This window comes from Xenopus laevis, chromosome 9_10S (genome assembly GCF_017654675.1).
Source record: "Xenopus laevis strain J_2021 chromosome 9_10S, Xenopus_laevis_v10.1, whole genome shotgun sequence".
NCBI lineage: Eukaryota > Metazoa > Chordata > Amphibia > Anura > Pipidae > Xenopus > Xenopus laevis.
In genome coordinates this window covers 14,090,843-14,110,800 of record NC_054388.1, presented here as the reverse complement: position 1 = coordinate 14,110,800, position 19,958 = coordinate 14,090,843, and the positions used below count along the sequence as shown (strand labels likewise).

Sequence of the window (19,958 nt, the reverse complement as noted above, 5' to 3'; positions counted from 1 at the left end):
CTGGAAGATGAGTAGGAGAGGCCCTAAATAAATAAAGAAGTAAGTTAACGGGGAAGTACCACTTTAAGCCCTATGGACAATCATTAAACATTTTAAGTCCTGGCGCATTTCAATGAAGTGCAATGTGTAAAATATATATACTTCTGCTGCTTAGTATTGTCGTCTGTTATAATCAGGTCCTAGTGAGGTCACTTGTGTCACATGACTGGTTGAAGAAGTAAGGAGCCTCAGGGTCCCTGTTGGGTAAATAAGTGAAAACGAATAGACCCAAAAATGCCATATTTTATATAGTGAACTAATTGCACCAGCCTAAAGTGTCAGCTTGTCAATAGCAGCAATGATCCAGGACTTCAAACTTGTCACAGGGGGTCACCATCTTGGAAAGTGTCTGTGACTCTCACATGCTCAGTGGGCTCTGAGCAGCTGTTGAGAAGCTAAGCTTAGGGGTCGTCACTAATTATCCTGCAGAAAATGAGCTTCCCTGTAATATAAGCTGATGCTACAGGACTGATTATTAAATTCTGATGCTAATTGCACTGGTTTCTGTGCTGCCATGTAGTAATTATCTGTATTAATTACTAATCAGCCTTATATTGTGACATTTCTTTTCTATGTGTACTGTATATTGTGAGTGGGTCCCTAAGCTCAGTAAGTGACAGCAGCACAGAGCATGTGCAGTGAATCAGCAGAAAAGAAGATGGGGAGCTACTGGGGCATCTTTGGAGACACAGATCTTTACTGCTAAAGGGCTGTGGTTGCCTTGGGCTGGTACAGAAGCACAAAACATAATATACAACATTTCTAGCTACTTCTTTAGTTTAACTTTCCCTGTCCTTTAAAGGGGTTGTTTTTATTTTTTGTGTTTTTTGAGTTATTTAGCTTTTTATTTAGCACCTCGCCAGTTTGCCATTTTAGCTGGTTGCTAGGGTCCAAATTACCCTAGCAACCATGCATTGATGCCTTACAATGCATTGTTTTTAGATGGGGTAATTGACCCCCATTTGAAAGCTGGGAAGAGTCAGAAGAAGAAGAAGAAGAAGGCAGATAAAACAAATAAATAATGGAGACTAATTGAAAAGTTGCTTAGAATTAGCCATTCGATAACCTCTTAAAAGTTAACTTTAAGGTGAACCAACCCCTATAATCTAATATAAAAGTTATAAACCTTGGGTTTGACCCACAAGGGGCCTTGAATAGCAGTTGTGGCATGGGGCAGCCTGATTTTGAGTATTAAAGTGCTGTTTTATAGCAGTCTGAATGATACACCAATGACTTACTGCCAGTTAATAAAGTTTTATGACGGAATGCAATAAAAGGTGCAGCTATTTGAAAGCTTGCATCTGATTGGTTGCTGTGGGTAACTAGACCTGCTGCAAACTTTGTAATTGTTATGGCTTTACCTCGTTTGCTTGTTAAAATTCTATCAAGGATTCCTCACTTGAACAAAGGAAACACAATACCCTTATTTGCTGGTGCCTATCATCCGTCGCTTTCTCTGATTTCAGATTCTGGATTCTCTGTAAAACCCTGTGTGTGTGTTTTGAGCCTTCGCATATCTTGTTTGATTTGGGAATCTCGCTGCTCCCTAATCAGACAGGTCCCTTTGATCCGAGGTAGAAGTGACAGTGTTACACGTTTTCCTAAGTGTCGATCACAGACTGACGTTGCCTCTTTGATGTTCTACCTACAGGCTTACGATGGGAATGCTTCTGTATCCAGCGCCTGCACTCCAGGCTTCTCAGCGGACGGTTACACCGCGCTCGTGTCACCGAATATCATGGAAGGACAGAAACTGCTCAAAGGTAAGTCTGAATCTGGCCCAGGAAACTCGGTTCTGTGGACCTTGTTTTAAAATTCATTTGATAAAGATGCTTTGTTGGGTTACAGGTCAAGTGTTCATATGCCCTTTGTTGGATCGTTTTGCATTATTTGATCATTTTTTTTAAAATTTTTAAAATAAATAACTCAGGAGTCAAATATCAAAAAGTCAAGATTTTATTTTGGGTGAAACAGAATTGCAGAATTGGGTAACTGCCGCCGTATATTACTTGAAACATTTTAATAGTTATCAGTATTTTTTTTTTTTTTGCATAATAACATTTCTGGTTGGAATGATGGTTTATGCTGGTGCTGGAGTCTTGCCAGATCAGTTTTTTTGATTGGTTTACCAATAGTCACTAATTGTCAATTTGTCCAAAGAGAAAATGCACTTTAGAATTTAGAATTTCTATAAAAGTTTGGAGTAGCCTTTTTTAAGGAAGGGACAGTACTGGAATAAGCACTCATAATTCCACCTAAGCATGTCATTTACTTATTATGGGATGCCTGGGGCCCACCAGAAAACCTTTTATCCACAGGCCCACTCTCCAAACTATTTTTCCTTTTTTTGTCATTCACTTTCCTTATTCTCTTACTCACTTCTCCTTCAATATTATCATCAGTATCTCCCTCCATTTCTTCTCTTTATTCTTTTATGGGGCAATTGCAGTTGTAAAAGCATATAAGGCAAAGAGTTAGGTGAGCAGAAGGGCCCAATGACACCTAGGCCTACCGGGAGTTTTCCAGGTATCAGGGCCAGGCAGGGGCAATCCGCCAATGAGGCAAGTTGAGGCACTCGCCTCAGGCGGCAGCTCCCCCTGGTTGCCAGGGGCAGCAAAAATTCCACTCCTGGTAACTAAGAGCCTAATTTTCGATTTTAAACCCGGAAATTTGGCTCTTCTAGTGCAGAGAGAGCAATTGCGCTCTTTGCACTAGCGACATGGCGGCAAAAACGAAGGCCGCCTCAGGCAGCAAATTGGGTAGGATCGCCCCTGGGGCCAGGCACCCTAGGCAACCCGGCAAGCCAACCCCTTACCCTCCTGCCCCACCGGGTGAGCCGAGAGAGAGGAGATGGAAGGGAGGGAGGGGTGAGCGATGGAGAGGGGACATCGACGGAAGGGAGGGAGAGGAAGAGGAGAGCACCGGAGGGGAGGGAGGGGAGAGCGACAGAGGGATGAGTGATGGAGGGGAGGGAGGATCGATGGAGGGTACAGGAGGGAGAAGACCGCAATAGAGAGGAGGGTGACCAGAGGGAGGGGAGAGTGACAAAGGGGTGCATGACAGAGGGAAGGAAGAGGAGTAAGACTGAGGGGTGGAGACTAGGGGTAGGCTCAAGAAAATCTGAGGTAGCTGCCCAGCGCCCCCTATCATTGCACAGTAGGCAGCTGCCTCTTCTGCCTACCCCTAGTTCCAGCCCTGCCCGGTATCCCGGTGGGCCAGTCCAACACTGACAGTACCCATCATCCACTTTAGATGGAAGTTGTTGGCCTCTAAGCGTCTCTTAATTCTAGCTGTGATTCTTAGATTTCATTGTTACTTTATTTACCCACAAAATGCTAAATCAGAGTTTGCCCAAAGATGTTACTTCCTGAATTATTATTTATTATTTGTTTATCTGTTGTGAGTACAAATTGAAAGAGAACAGATGAAAAAAATACCAATTTCCAAGATTTGATTAATCTGGTCTTTTCAGGGTCAGGCTGGCTTACTGGGTTTGCCAAGAAAAAAACAGTGTGCCCCAGTCCTGGTGAGCCCTAGGCCCATTTTCGCCTCATGGTTTCCTACTGGTATTTGGGTTGGCAGCCCGATTCCTAACTGAGCCCCTTATAATCCATGAGCATCACCAGTCTTTTTGCCCAATTCCATCACCATAGGCACCGACTGTGACTGCCAGCAATTCACATTTAGTGCCGGGGTCTATTAATGTCGGCCCTAGTCCAAACTGGGGCCCTTTATCTGGTAGGACCACCATGATGCACTCAAAAAGACCATGATGGTCACTTATACTAGTGGACCCATCAGTACCAGGACAAAATGTATAGCCTTTGAATAAGCCATGGAAGACATTATAGCTGGTATTGGGGCTCATTGAAAAACAATGAACATGTAATATCCTTCTGATATCCCAATACATTCTTAAATTCCACTATGCAAATATATTTACTATTTAATATAATTGGCTGACGTAGTCTTTAGACCCGCAGACCCAGCACCGGGTACCAGCAAAGCCATAACAAGAACAAGAGAGAGTCTTATTTTCAGCCTGTGCATAAAGGTTAAACCATCTATTTTTTTTCTACTTAAAGTAAAGATCTTTGAAGAAAACTGGTGGAAGTTTCTGTCTGTGATCTCCCCGGATCAGTGATTCTCTGACTGTCAAATAAAGTTTCAGGGGAAAAAGCAGAGATAGAGCGAGAGCATCTTTCTGGGAAGGCAAAAAATAACGAAGAAGTTTTTTTTTTCTTCATGCCAAGAGGGAGCAAAGATCAGGGATTCATGTTTCCTAAAGCAAAATTCTAAATGTGCAAAAAGCTTCTAATGACATTGGACTATGACTGTGTGATGCCATCTTTTTGCTGCAGTCTTCACTTCCTGTTCAGCAGAGCAGCTTCCTGTCACGGCTTCTCCGTTGTAAAATCTTAATAAAACTCAATTAGCTCATGAGCTCAGCAAGGGGATTTCCCATGACGCTACTGTATTACGGATATCAACTCAAAATGGGCAGCAGGTTCCTATTTTTTTTTTTTTTAGTAATTGAGATTAGTTTGGACGTTCCATCATCAATTTAATCAACTGTAATGTCCAGTAGCTTTTGAATCATAATAAGCCACTTAGCAAATTCTGTTCCATAAGGGAATATTTTCAGATAAATTGGTTGGTAAAGTGATCTTGGGAAGTGCAATAACACACATCCAGAAATATACTGAAAATGTAACAGATTTTATACATGATGGATAATATATAGGCACAGATATACCCCCATCTTTCCTCCAACCACTGTCACAGTGTAACCCCCATATCATATATGCACATAATGTAACTGTATAATATATAGACACAGATATACCCCCCATCTTTCCTCCAACCACTGTCACAGTGTAACCCCCATATCATATATGCACATAATGTAACTGTATAATATATAGGCACAGATATACCCCCATCTTTCCTCCAACCACTGTCACAGTGTAACCCCCATATCATATATGCACATAATGTAACTGTATAATATATAGACACAGATATACCCCCCATCTTTCCTCCAACCACTGTCACAGTGTAACCCCCATATCATATATGCACATAATGTAACTGTATAATATATAGGCACAGATATACCCCCATCTTTCCTCCAACCACTGTCACAGTGTAACCCCCATATCATATATGCACATAATGTAACTGTATAATATATAGGCACAGATATACCCCCATCTTTCCTCCAACCACTGTCACAGTGTAACCCCCATATCATATATGCACATAATGTAACTGTATAATATATAGGCACAGATATACCCCCATCTTTCCTCCAACCACTGTCACAATGTAACCCCCATATCATATATGCACATAATGTAACTGTATAATATATAGGCACAGATATACCCCCAATATACCTCCCAAGTATTATGCTACTTGTTTGCCATACTGTGCCTGCCCTATGCTCCCTGTGTGTGCCATATTCTGCCTATGCTACCTGTCGGATGTGAGCTTGATATGGTTTGCTCTGGGGGGTTGTTAGCATTTGGAAATTGTTGTTAGAGACCGCTAAGGTATTTAATTACATGCTGGGGGGGGGGTATTATCCACAGGGGAGAAGGACGAATATAGATTTGAGGGTATGTTTTAATGTGACTTGAATGAGTGATGAGTGATATCCCTGCAGTGAGCACCAACCATTCGTTTTTTTGGTGTGTTACCAGAATTATTGTGGATATGGTGTTAAAAGTTTTTGTGGTTAAATGGTGTGGTTTAAATTTGTTGTGGTTTAAAAACAGGGAATGCTCAACACTGGCTTCCATTATAAGCCCTCCATCATATAGGCCAGAAAAATGGCTCTTGGTACCACAAAAGTTGGACAGCTTTGCCTTAGATAGTACAGTATGAGGGTATAGCTTATTGTGTGCCCAGAACATTCCTTCTCTGTATATTTGTATTTATACATATGGGAAGGAGGTGCCATATTGTTTCCCTTAGACAGTACAGTATGAGGGTATAGCTTATTGTGTGCCCAGAACATTCCTTCTCTGTATATTTGTATTTATACATATGGGAAGGAGGTGCCATATTGATTCCCTTAGACAGTACAGTATGAGGGTATAGCTTATTGTGTGCCCAGAACATTCCTTCTCTTTATATTTGTATTTATACATATGTGTTGAAGCTGCCATATTGTTTCCCTCTGTGATATGTAAGGCAAGACCGTGATAGAATTTAGATTATGGAGCTTGCTCCCTTATAGTGCTGCTAAGAATCTGTGACTCACTAGACCCAAGTTCTAATCTCCCCAGTGTTGCCATAAACTCTTGCTAAAATCCAGTCATTTCTGCATTGAAGCAAATCTGCTAAATTCACCTTTCCATCTCTCCGACGCTCTGTCTTGTAGCCGGCACATTTCATGCCAACGAGCCCCCGGTCTATCAGAGAGAATTATGTGTATCTGACTGTGTCGCATCATCCTTTATGATGCCGCTGTATAATATATTATTGGCAGCGCGGGCCCAAAGATTTCTGCGTGCTGATAAGCTTTTAATATGATGTTTTCATGCTCATCCCCTGAGCCGAGAGATAGTGGCGCCTTTATGCCGCTCCCGTCCACTGGGTGTGAAAAGGAGGAGAAAATGTGAGAGATGAAAATATCCGTTGCCTCGATTTTAGCCTTGAAAAAAGTTAATTTGTGCTCTCCATGGCCCCTCTGTGTGTTACAAAGGGCAGTGACAGTGGGATATACTGTAAGCATGGGTTTGATTGCTGCATGTACAGGAGGCCTTGAGATCAGCACAATTAAAGGCAAAGTAAAGGCACTGATTGTGAAAATTTGTAATCCCCTGTTGGGTGTATATTGGGGTGCAGCCTGTCTCGCTTACTGTTACCCAGGGAGAATAAGAAGCTGAAAGCATTGGGGTAAAGGGAGGGAGATGAGCTAGCCGTGGCTTGTGATAAGCAAATTTGGTCGGAAAAATTTGTGAAACTGCAAAGATTTTGCGAAATGCATTGAAGTCAACGCGTTTTTTTAGGCACGACAATTATTACTATAATTTATCTTGATCCAAATGCATTAAAGTCAATGGACTTTTTTTTTCTTATGGCGGCTTTTTATGTCCTGATACATTGGGACAAATCTCCTCTTCTTCAGGGTGACTAATCTCCCCGAACTGCCTTCCCGCCGGCTGGAATGTAAGTCGACAGCGGGATGGCAATAGGAGCGATTTGTTTTCCAAAGTCGCCCAAAGTGGAAACTTTCTATGTGTACTGTATATTGTGAGTGGGTCCCTAAGCTCAGTAAGTGACAGCAGCACAGAGCATGTGCAGTGAATCAGCAGAAAAGAAGATGGGGAGCTACTGGGGCATCTTTGGAGACACAGATCTGTACTGCTAAACGGCTGTGGTTGCCTTGGCCTGGTAAAATAAGCCCAAAACATAATGTACAACATTTCTACCTACTTATTTAGTTAAGCTTTTCCTTTAAAGAGCCTTATTCCTTAAAGGATTTGCATGTGTGTCCTTCCTTATGCCCACGTTCCTCACATGGCTCAGCGCTGTCACAGGGGATATATACATGGAACAATAGTTCTATTATCTATGTCCTTATTTTCTTATCTATTTAATGCCCTAGAGCTCATTTTCATGCCAAGCAAAGCTTGAAGTACAAGGCTGGATAGAGCTTATCTTCCACCATACATCAAATCCACGGTCATCTGGCAGCTTTGTTTGCTGAAGCAAGTGCCTTATGTTGGAGGATCCTGGCCTGTCTATGTGTTTGGTTCCTCAACAGAAAAACCCCACTATTAATATTTGGGGACAGACGGGGGCAATTTTCTTCCCATTGCTTACCGTTTTTGCTCAGGAGCGAGTCCAGGGAGTTTCCGCATCATTTGTGCAGAGAGCACAATCGCATTCTCTTTACTAGAAGAGCCGAATTTCCAGTTTAATAATCTGAATCTTGGCTCTAACAGTTACCAGGACAACTCCCCTGGGAACAGAGACATGGGTAAAGTGTTGGAAGGGTTACTGCCTGCATTGCTATTATTTCTTCTACAGAAATAGGGATTGGTAGCACTAGATAGGTACCTAATATATAAGGGTAGAGACAAGTGGAAAGTGTTGGAAGGGTTACTGCCTGCTCTCCTCTCATTTCCCTACAGAAATAGGGATTGGTAGCACTAGATAGGTGCCTAATATATAAGGACAGAGACAAGAGGAAAGAGTTGGAAGGGTTACTGTCTGCTCTGCTCTCATTTCCCTACAGAAATAGGGATTGGTAGCACTAGATAGGTGCCTAATATATAAGGACAGAGACAAGAGGAAAGTGTTGGAAGGGTTACTGTCTGCTCTGCTCTCATTTCCCTACAGAAATAGGGATTGGTAACACTAGATAGGTGCCTAATATATAAGGATAGAGACAAGAGGAAAGTGTTGGAAGGGTTACTGTCTGCTCTGCTCTCATTTCCCTACAGAAATAGGGATTGGTAGCACTAGATAGGTGCCTAATATATAAGGACAGAGACAAGGGGAAAGTGTTGAAAGATTTACTACCTGCTCTGCTCTCTGTTTCTTTTAAAAATAGTTTAGGCCCCAGACCACATCAATCTCCCATAGTAACCTTTCCCCCAGATGCACTGTTGTCTACCCAGGGCCGATGAATGGAGCAGTCGTTTGGAAACTTAGTAACGAATGCCGACAATGGAGATTCTTTATTGTGCTGGTTAATTTGGCTGCAGGCCCGGAGAGGCAGAAACAGCATGGGGTCATTAACAGGCACAGGAATCTAAGGTCCTAATTCTTCATATACAGAAGAGTAAGGGAAGCTTTAAACAAAAAATATAGTCTATTTAAGCAAAGGAATCTCCCTCCAAACAATATAGTATGAGGGTATAGCTTATTTTATGCCCAGAACATTCCTTCTCTGTATATTTGTATTTATACATATGGGAAGGAGGTGCCATATTGTTTCCCTTAGACAGTACAGTATGAGGGTATAGCTTATTGTGTGCCCAGAACATTCCTTCTCTGTATATTTGTATTTATACATATGGAGGAAGGTGCCATATTGTTTCCCTTAGACAGTACAGTATGAGGGTATAGCTTATTGTGTGCCCAGAACATTCCTTCTCTGTATATTTGTATTTATATATATGGGAAGGAGGTGCCATATTGTTTCCCTTAGACAGTACAGTATGAGGGTATAGCTTATTGTATGCCCAGAACATTTCTTCTCTGTATATTTGTATTTATACATATGGGAAGGAGGTGCCATATTGTTTCCCTTAGACAGTACAGTATGAGGGTATAGCTTATTGTGTGCCCAGAACATTCCTTCTCTGTATATTTGTATTTATACATATGGAGGAAGGTGCCATATTGTTTCCCTTAGACAGTACATTATAAGGGTATAGCTTATTGTGTGCCCAGAACATTCCTTCTCTGTATATTTGTATTTATACATATGGGAAGGAGGTGCCATATTGTTTCCCTTAGACAGTACAGTATGAAGGTATAGCTTATTGTGTGCCCAGAACATTCCTTCTCTGTATATTTGTATTTATACATATGGGAAGGAGGTGCCATATTGTTTCCCTTAGACAGTACAGTATGAGGGTATAGTTTATTGTGTGCCCAGATCATTCCTTCTATGTATATTTGTATTTATACATAGGTAGGTGGTTTCAGTACAGTATGAGGATATAGCTTATTCCTTATCTGTCTTCATCTCTCAGTCTTTGCTACCACCTTGGCTTGGTTAAGGTTAAATCAGTGCCTGTACTCTGTGGCTCTGCAGTGGGAGAGGAAACAGCTTGTGTTTAATCTGACAACAGCAGCTCTCCCAGACGCAGTACAATATCACTGAGATGCCATACGTTATTAAGTGCTACAGTGCGGTTCATCAAAATTTCCTGAGTCAGCTCCCAAACGCCCGACGAACATAGAGAGCTCCAGGAGGTCTCATTTATTACGTGGTAATTAACTTCCTTATGATAAATGGGCAACGGGAATGCCATGGTATTTTTTTGTATTCCATACAAGTTAAAAAAGGAAAATTCATCTAGAGATACTTAAAGGGAAACTATCACCATGTGTGTGGTTGTTGTGGCTGAATAATTAGGGAACATTGGTTTAGAAAAACTGACTGATATACATTTTGAAAAAGTTCTCTTCTGATTGTATAAAGAAGTGTTCGGCTTTGAAAGCAATTCTGCATTCCTGCAGATCTCTCCAGAGTTTACAGAGTTGCTTTCAGGCCACCCTGGGAATGTGAGTAGACTAAATGGCACATACATTCTAGGCTAGGAAAGGGGACGGCAAAGGGGCATGCCACGGGCAGTGCCAGATATTAATCTGCATTTTCTTTAAAATGTAAAATTTCCTGTTTCTAGAGTATTCCTTCTTCGTGGTCTTGAGAACAGAACCCAAAATTCCTATTGTTTACTAAAAAGGGAAGTACGTTCTAAAAAATGAAGTCCTTACTTTAGCTTCTTGAAAATGAACTTCTTATAGTTTCCTGAGAACGAAATTCTTGTTCCTTTAGTTTCCTGAGAATGAAATACATTTTTTTCTATTGTTAATTTAAAAAAGAAAATTAAGTCATTTTATTTATCTTTTTTTAAAATTCAGCCATCCGTCCTCACGTTAAGAATGGAATTCGTTCTTCCTATTGTTTCTTAAATATGCAATACTTTGCATAGTTTTCTAAACAAGGAGTACCATACTTTAGTTTCTGGAAAAGAAAGTACTTCCTACTAGTGATGGGTGAATAAATTTGCCTGGCACGAGTTTGATGCGAATTTCGCTGCAGGTGAATAAATTTGCGAAACTCCCGCAAAAATTTTTTGGACGTGCATCAGAAAAGTCACTCCTGTCAACATTGCCTCGCGTCAACACTATTCGGACATCCATTGATTTTAATGCTGGCATACAAATTGACACAGGCATCAACTTTCGAGTTTCATGAATTTTTCGCCTTCAAAAATTTTGCGGGAATGTCGAGATTTTTTTGGCGAGACTAGACGTCAGAAATTCTCCCCTCATTTCCAAAAAACTGGAGGAAGGAGGATTTCCTTTCCAAGAAACTGGAAGAAGGAGGATTTCCTTTCCAAGAAACTGGAGGAAAGAGGATTTCCTTTCCAAGAAACTGGAGGAAGGAGGATTTCCTTTCCAAGAAACTGGAGGAAGGAGGCTTTAATTTCCAAGAAACTGAAGGAAGGAGGATTTCCTTTCCAAGAAACTGAAGGAAGGAGGATTTCCTTTCCAAGAAACTGAAGGAAGGAGGATTTCCTTTCCAAGAAACTGAAGGAAGGAGGATTTCCTTTCCAAGAAACTGAAGAAAGGAGGATTTCCTTTCCTAGAAACTGGGGGAAGGAGGATTTTATTTCCAAAAAACTGGAGGAAGGAGGATTTCCTTTCCAAAAAAACTGAAGCAAGGAGGATTTCCTTTCCAAGAAACTGGAGGAAGGAGGATTTAATTTCCAAGAAACTGGAGGAAGGAGGATTTAATTTCCAAAAAACTGGAGGAAGGAGGATTTAATTTCCAAAAAACTGGAGGAAGGATGATTTCCTTTCCAAAAAACTGGAGGAAGGAGGATTTCCTTTCCAAGAAACTGAAGGAAGGAGGATTTTCTTTCCAAGAAACTGGAGGAAGGAGGATTTCCTTTCCAAAAAACTGGAGGAAGGAGGATTTCCTTTCCAAGAAACTGAAGGAAGGAGGATTTTCTTTCCAAGAAACTGGAGGAAGGAGGATTTCATTTCCAAAAAACTGGAGGAAGAAGGATTTCCAAAAAACTGGAGGAAGGAGGATTTCCTTTCCAAGAAACTGGAGGAAGGAGGATTTAATTTCCAAAAAACTGGAGGAAGGAGGATTTCCTTTCCAAGAGAAGATTGAATTAACATGAGTGAATAATGGTGTTGGCTGGACAATAGTAACCAGTGTACGAGGCAGCACCAGTTTAAGAGGCAGCAGCAGGTGTAAGTGTTTGTGTCATGTGAATAACAATATTCTTTGCTTAGATCTGGCTGCTGAGGAGTGGAATATTCTGGAAATAAATTAAATGTCGTACGCAGGGAACACAGGGATTGATATAATCCATAGTCTGAAAATTGTGTCACGTTCCAAAGGCCGCTACTTCCCACTATTCCTGAGGCTAAAATCCTCCATTTCACACAGACCCTGATTAATTACATTTTATTACTTTAATTTTATTGCCAATCACCGGGGAGAGAAGATAAAATGCCTGGGGTGACTTGGGAAAGGAAAAGCTTTATTTTTGGATCCACAGAGGATTCACCAAGGTTAGGTATAAAGACTCCACCGTCAGGCATGTGTAACACGCCTGTTGTTCTCTTGCTTCTTTTAGCACTTATTCAGCTTCAGTTTCGCTATTGAAGCAACTGATGTGTTGCTAAGGTGAGTAACCGTAGTAACCAGTTAGTGTGGGCAGTGGTGTAACTAGAGTGTGCTGGGCCCCCCTGCAAAGAAATCTTCAGAAGGATCCCGATTCTCCCGCCCACCCTGCCTCTGCCCCACCTACTCCGCACCAGACTCCTCCCATTCCAGCCTGACTTGGGTCCCAGGTAAGAGAGCGGCTGGGAAGTAGGGTTTTTTTTTTTATTAAGGTATAAAAGGAGCAGACCCTGCAGTTGCAGTTGCAGGGGAGGGCTTGACTGTTCCCCAACTGATTGCTTACCTGGGATGCAAATACTGCCCCAATAAAGAATGCCTATATCCATCGTTGGCACTTATGAAACAACAGTAACATCACACTGACATTTCCGTGGCACTAAGAGATATGCCTGGCTGTGTAGGACAAGCAGGATATCTATATCTATCTATATATATATATATATATATATATATATATATATATATATATATATATATATATATATATATATATATATAATTATATATATATATATATGTGTGTGTTTGTGTAGTATAAAGAAACCCAATTTTTCTTCTCTAATAGATTTTAATGCAGTTGATCTAAATCTTTTGCCCAGAAGAGTGGAGAGGGAAAGAAAAAATAAAATAAAACCGCTTATCTGTGTATGCTTCAGAATTCCGTGCGCTTCTATTTTTTCCACCACTGCCTTTAGTTTGTTTTTTAAAAAAAAGATTTCTAAAGAGCGGAGTCTTAGCCTTTTTTCCTGGAAACTGTTTGATTTGTGTGCTAAGAAAAAAGAGCTTAATACAGTTGCACATTGATAAGCCCTCTTGTGTGCGACTTGCTTATTCTGTGCTTCACAGCGCGTCCTGGCAGCGGAACGACAGACGAGGAACTGAGCCAAAACAAAGTGCCGGCTACTCTTTACCCTTCCAGTTGCCTGAGATATGAGATCAGGCTGTCCTCAGACAATAACCTGCAAATAAGGCACAGTAATTGTATATTTTGCTTGGGAATATATGACATTAAAAATAAAAAATAGGGGTCCTAGTCCAGTCCACTGCTCGAGTCAAAGAATTTCTTTGTAGCCATTTCTAGAACATATTTGTCAGTATGATACCTTCCTGTCATATGTATAACTATACCGACAAGGAATGTTTTGGGCACATAATAAGCTATACCCTCATACTGTACTGTCTAATGGAAACAATATGGCACCTCCTTCCCATATGTATAAATACAAATATACAGAGAAGGAATGTTCTGGGCACACAATAAGCTATACCCTCATACTGTACTGTCTAAGGGAAACAATATGGCACCTCCTTCCCATATGTATAAATACAAATATACAGAGAAGGAATGTTTTGGGCACATAAGCTATAGCCTCATACTGTACTGTCTAATGGAAACAATATGGCACCTCCTTCCCATATGTATAAATACAAATATACAGAGAAGGAATGTTCTGGGCACATAATAAGCTATACCCTCATACTGAACTGTCTAAGGGAAACAATATGGTACCTCCTTCCCATATGTATAAATACAAATATACAGAGAAGGAATGTTCTGGGCACACAATAAGCTATACCCTCATACTGTACTGTCTAAGGGAAACAATATGGCACCTCCTTCCCATATGTATAAATACAAATATACAGAGAAGGAATATTCTGGGCACACAATAAGCTATACCCTCATACTGTACTGTCTAAGGGAAACAATATGGCATCTCCTTCCCATAAGTATAAATACAGATATACAGAGAAGGAATGTTCTGGGCACACAGTCAGCTATACCATCATTTTGTTCCCTATTGTCAAATTAAAGCATTAGCAGAAGTTGGATTAAAAAGAAAGCTTTTACATTGCTTGATTTAGTTAATTAATATTGGTCTGCACTGGGTGAGTTCATTATTATAACGGAAGTAAATTAATTAATGCAGAGGGGTCTTGCCAAGTCAACCTGAAATTGCAGTTTAAAGTTTTAAGAGCATAATCACGTAATTGTCTCAGGCACTGACCAGGGTTCCCATGAGGAGGCTTCTATACTTGGGAGGGATGCATTGCTGAGGCTAAATCTCATGAAGTAAGTAGAATTCTACCCTCAGCGAATGCTCTTTCAGCTGGTGTAATTTATTCATTGATTTCTCACAAGGCTAAATTACTGACTTTATTAATTTTGGTGAATGTGTGATTCATTAGGATAGTTTGGCCAATTAATTAATTTCCAGGCACCTCTGATGGTTGACTTAATGTAAAAATAAAAGGAAGGTTGGGGAAGTCAAATGAGTGTTGGTAATAATTTAACAAATACTCCAATCAGATGTGTAGAGTGAATTGAATTAAGCACAATGTCCGCATATTTTATTTAATTGGTGTGACTCCTGTTTGGGACTAGAGATGTCGCGAACTGTTCGCCGGCGAACTTGTTCGCGCGAACATCGGGTGTTCGCGCTCGCCGGAAGTTCGCGAACGTCGCGCGACGTTCGCCATTTTGGGTTCGCCATTGTTGGCGCTTTTTTTTGCCCTCTCACCCCAGACCAGCAGGTACATGGCAGCCAATCAGGAAGCTCTCCCCTGGACCACTCCCCTTCCCTATAAAAACCGAAGCCCTGCAGCGTTTTTTCACTCTGCCTGTGTGTGCTGAAGAGATAGTGTAGGGAGAGAGCTGCTGCCTGTTAGTGATTTCAGGGACAGTTGAAAGTTTGCTGGCTAGTAATCGTTTTGATACTGCTCTGTTATTGGAGGGACAGAAGTCTGCAGGGGTTTGAGGGACATTTAAGCTTAGGTAGCTTTGCTGGCTAGTAATCTACCTTCTACTGCAGTGCTCTGTATGTAGCTGCAGTGGGCAGCTGTCCTGCTTCTGATCTCATCTGCTGACTGCTGCAATAACAGTAGTCCTTGTAAGGACTGCTTTTATTTATTTTTTTGTTGTTTTACTACTACTACTACTACTACTACTACTATAAGAGCCCAGTGCTATTAGTCTAGCAGTGTTGGGGAGTGGGACTGGTGTGCTAATCTGCTGCTCCTAGTAGTTCAGCAGCACCAACTTTAATTTTTTTTTTTAATATTCATTTTTTTTTATTTTACTTTTTTTTATTTTACTACCGCTGTAGTAGTGTATAAGTTGACCTTTTAGGCATTATTTGCCCTGTAGGCATTATTTGCACACTGTTTTCTTCAACCCGCCATCGAGCTGTGTGACCTTGTTCACATTCTGTCTAAATATCCATAATATTACCGTCTCCAGAAAAAACACCGGAGTCACTTTTTTCAAGCAGCCATAATATATTTTACGTAATCCGTATCCACCGCTGTAGTAGTGTATACGTTGGCCTTGTAGGCATTATTTGCACACTGTTTTCTTCAACCCGCCATCGAGCTGTGTGACCTTGTTCCCATTCTGTCTAAATATCCATAATATTACCGTCTCCAGAAAAAACACCGGAGTCACTTTTTTCAAGCAGCATTCATATATTTTACGTAATCCGTATCCACCGCTGTAGTAGTGTATACGTTGGCCTTGTAGGCATTATTTGCACACTGTTTTCTTCAACCCGCCATCGAGCTGTGTGACCTTGTTCCCATTCTGTCTAAATATCCATAATATTACCGTCTCCAGAAAAAACACCGGAGTCACTTTTTTCAAGCAGCATTCATATATTTTACGTAATCCGTATCCACCGCTGTAGTAGTGTATACGTTGGCCTTGTAGGCATTATTTGCACACTGTTTTCTTCAACCCGCCATCGAGCTGTGTGACCTTGTTCCCATTCTGTCTAAATATCCATAATATTACCGTCTCCAGAAAAAACACCGGAGTCACTTTTTTCAAGCAGCATTCATATATTTTACGTAATCCGTATCCACCGCTGTAGTAGTGTATACGTTGGCCTTGTAGGCATTATTTGCACAGTGTTTTCTTCAACCCGCCATCGAGCTGTGTGAGCTTGTTCACATTTTGTCTAAATATTGATAATATTATCGTCTCTAGAAAAACCACTTGAGTTACTTTTTTTCAAGCAGCATTCATATATTTTACGTAATCCGTATCCACCGCTGTAGTAGTGTATACGTTGACCTGAAAATAGTAATTTTTTGCCATACGTTGACTCAACGTATATGGCAAAAAATGACTATTTTCAGCATTTATATGGCATATTTTTTCTGGCAACTGTGCTTCAGTGGCTGCGACCAAAAAAATGCATATTTTCTGCATTTATATGGCATAATTTTTCTGGCCTCTGTGCTTCAGTGGCTGCAACCAAAAAAATTTATATTTTCAGCATTTATATGGCATAATTATTCTGGCAACTGTGCTTCAGTGGCTGCGACCAAAAAAATGCATATTTTCTGCATTTATATGGCATAATTTTTCTGGCCTCTGTGCTTCAGTGGCTGCAACCAAAAAAATTTATATTTTCAGCATTTATATGGCATAATTTTTCTGGCAACTGTGCTTCAGTGGCTGCGTCCAAAAAAACTGGGCAAACAATGTCTACAAGGTCAACGTATGGCGAAAAATTACTATTTTCAGCATTTATATGGCATATTTTTTCTGGCAACTGTGCTTCAGTGGCTGCGTCCAAAAAAACTGGGCAAACAATGCCTACAAGGTCAACGTATGGCAGTTGTTTAAAGAGAACAGTAGATTACTAGCCAGCAAAGCTACCTAAGCTAAAATGTCCCTCAAATCCCTGCAGACTTCTGTCCCTCCAATACAGAGCAGTATCAAGCAGATTACTAGCCAGCAAGCTTACTATCATCTGTCCCTGAAATCACTAACAGCTCTCCCCCTACACTATCTCTTCCAAGCACACACAGGCAGATTTTTCAGATACATTTTTGCCCTTGATCCCCCTCTGGCATGCCACTGTCCAGGTCGTTGCACCCTTTAAACAACTTTAAAATCATTTTTCTGGCCAGAAATGTCTTTTCTAGATGTTAAAGTTCGCCTTCCCATTGAAGTCTATGGGGTTCGCGAACCGTTCGCGAACCGCTCGCATTTTTGCGCAAGTTCGCGAATATGTTCGCGAACTTTTTTTCCGACGTTCGCTACATCCCTATTTGGGACAGTCAGATGCCTTGATGTAGATAGGTGGAAGGTTGAAATAAGGTAGTTAAGGATTGGTGGGTGGCTATGTGGATAAATTTAGGTGCAAATGGGTGGTTGTTAGATGAATACAGAGGTTGATGCAGGGTTGGGAGGATGGCTGTGTTCCAGATGAATAGATGGAGGGCTGAGCAGGTGGATGTAATTGGTGTAACTCAGATACTTAGAGTGAATAAGATTAAGTGTAGTGCCCATGAATTGGATCTAATTGGTGTGACTCAGTTGATAGTTTCGTGCTTGGGGCACTCAGATCTCTTGTTTATTCCCTCAACCACCCATCCCTCTATTAATCCATTTCCATGATGGAAATGGATTAATAGAGGGATGGGTGGTTGAGGGAATAAACAAGTGTGTGGGTAGCTTGTTAGACTAAGGGATGAAAGGGTGGATACAAGAATAGACTGAGGGTTGGATGGAGGATTAATGTATGCATAGGTGGATGGATATTTGGATGGATGAGTGGTTATGTAATTGGATGGAAAAATGTAGCGGCAGATAGGTGATTAGATGCATGCACAGGTGGATGGAGTGTTGGAAGGGTGGATGTATTTTAGATAGATATAGATGTGGGCTGGTGGATTTAATTAGTGTAACTCAGTTTCTTGTTTGGTTTGACCACATATCTCAATAAAAATTGATGTAAATAGGATGGATAGTGAGTGGTTGAGGGAATAAAGGGTATGTGGATGAGTGGATAGATTGAGGGATGAAAGGGTGGGTGGTGGAATAGGTGGAGGACTGTATAGTGGCTGTACATAGAGAGAGATGAATGATGATCGGGTTTTTGAAGCAATGGATAGATGTGTGGGTAGATGGGCATTCAGAGGGATGGGGTGGATAGGGTTTTTGGAGGGATTAATGGATGGATAGGTGTTTGGGTATTCAGAGAAAGGGGTGGATGACTGTGTGGTAGTTGGAGTTCAGAGGGACATAAGGATGGGTATTTGGAGGGATAAATGGATGCATGGGTAGTAAGGAATTTGCATAAATGCATGGCCAGGTGGTTATAGGAAGCTATAAATAGAATAGAGAAAAGGATAAAGGACTTGGTGGGTGTATATAAGTAATAGCTAGAGGAATAAGTACTTGAAGAGGGAAATAGATGGAAGATTGAAATAAGGTATAGATGAATTGGTGGTGGTTATGTAGATGGATGGATGAATGTAGAGACAAATAGTTTGTGGTTGTTGCAGAGATGACTGATGGGCGGGGAGGATGGTTGAATTTCAGATAAATGGATGTAGAGTTGGGTAGATGAATGGTGGGTGTCTGTAGTTCTGCACTCTCTGTGTCTTTGTGTCTGGGCTGTGACCACCACTTAAGGGTTCTGAATAGCATGACTCTGTCATGCAGAACCCTTCTGTGGTGTGAGTGGAACAATGACTTGGTGAGTTCTGCAATGAAACGCTGGAGAGGCTTTGCCCCCAGAGCGCCTTTTGCAGATCACCCTTAAAAATACAGGAAAGACAGAGCTCATTGTCGGCCCACTGGGAATTGTGGCTGATATGAATGAAGTGTTCTTATTTGACTGCTGTTGGCAATTCACAGTAAAGCATAATGCAAATAATACATTACATCTCTTAATGAGTCAATATTGTACAAATCAATGGGAGCCTGACAGATGGGGAGTAATCAAAGGGCCCTTACAACTGTCTCGGAATTTCACAAATACCATTGATTTGTTGTTTGTGCTTATAATGTTTCCTAATGGATGTGGGCGGGGGTTCATTTTTCTTTCCTTGGGGTACAGACTAACATTACAGAATATCCAAGAACCGCGTCTTTTCGTTGGATCATTTTCTCTGCCGAGAGTTAAATATCTTTGTAAATATGATCGTGGCCTCGGGAGGGATTAAGATATAGATGCGGGTGCGCGTTTAACTGCGCGGGAATTGAGCTGCATTACTGATCATCTTGTATCGATCCGCCGCGTCTCTGAATTACACATTGCCCCAAGCCCCGGCCAATGAGCAAGCAACGTTTTCATCTTTCATTTTTTTCTTTTTAATGGGTAATGTATAATCGTAGATTCTCACTGTTTAATATGAGCTACAAAGGTTCTGTAATATTATGGGTATGGTTCAAAATGGACAAATATCTCTTTTTCTGGGAATTGGTCCAAATACCATATTTCCAACCCTCCCATCTCATTTTTTTTTTTATTTTCCTGTGTGTTTCTTTGCTTGTCTTTAAAATGTCTTGCAGCAGGATGGGCAAAATACAATTATTATTCATGTTATTACTAATACAAAGCCTGGTTTCGATATAGCATTAAAGGGGTAGTTCACCTTTAAGTTAACTTTTAGTATGTTATAGAATGAATGGCCAAATCTAAGCAACTTTCCAATTGGTCTTCATTATTTATTTTATATAGTTTTTTTTAATTATTTGCCCTTTTTTCTGACTCTTTCAAACAGG

General features: G+C 40.9%; 1 protein-coding gene across 2 annotated transcripts in view; it reads left to right on the top strand.

The window, feature by feature from the left end:
• Window positions 1–19,958, top strand: part of LOC108702627 (cadherin-4) — a 459,604-nt gene that overhangs the window by 132,362 nt on the left and 307,284 nt on the right. For both annotated transcript variants that reach the window (XM_018238223.2, XM_018238222.2), the window contains one exon: window positions 1,691–1,802. In XM_018238223.2, the coding sequence (XP_018093712.1) occupies window positions 1,691–1,802 (112 nt within the window). The remainder of the gene's footprint in view (window positions 1–1,690; window positions 1,803–19,958) is intronic.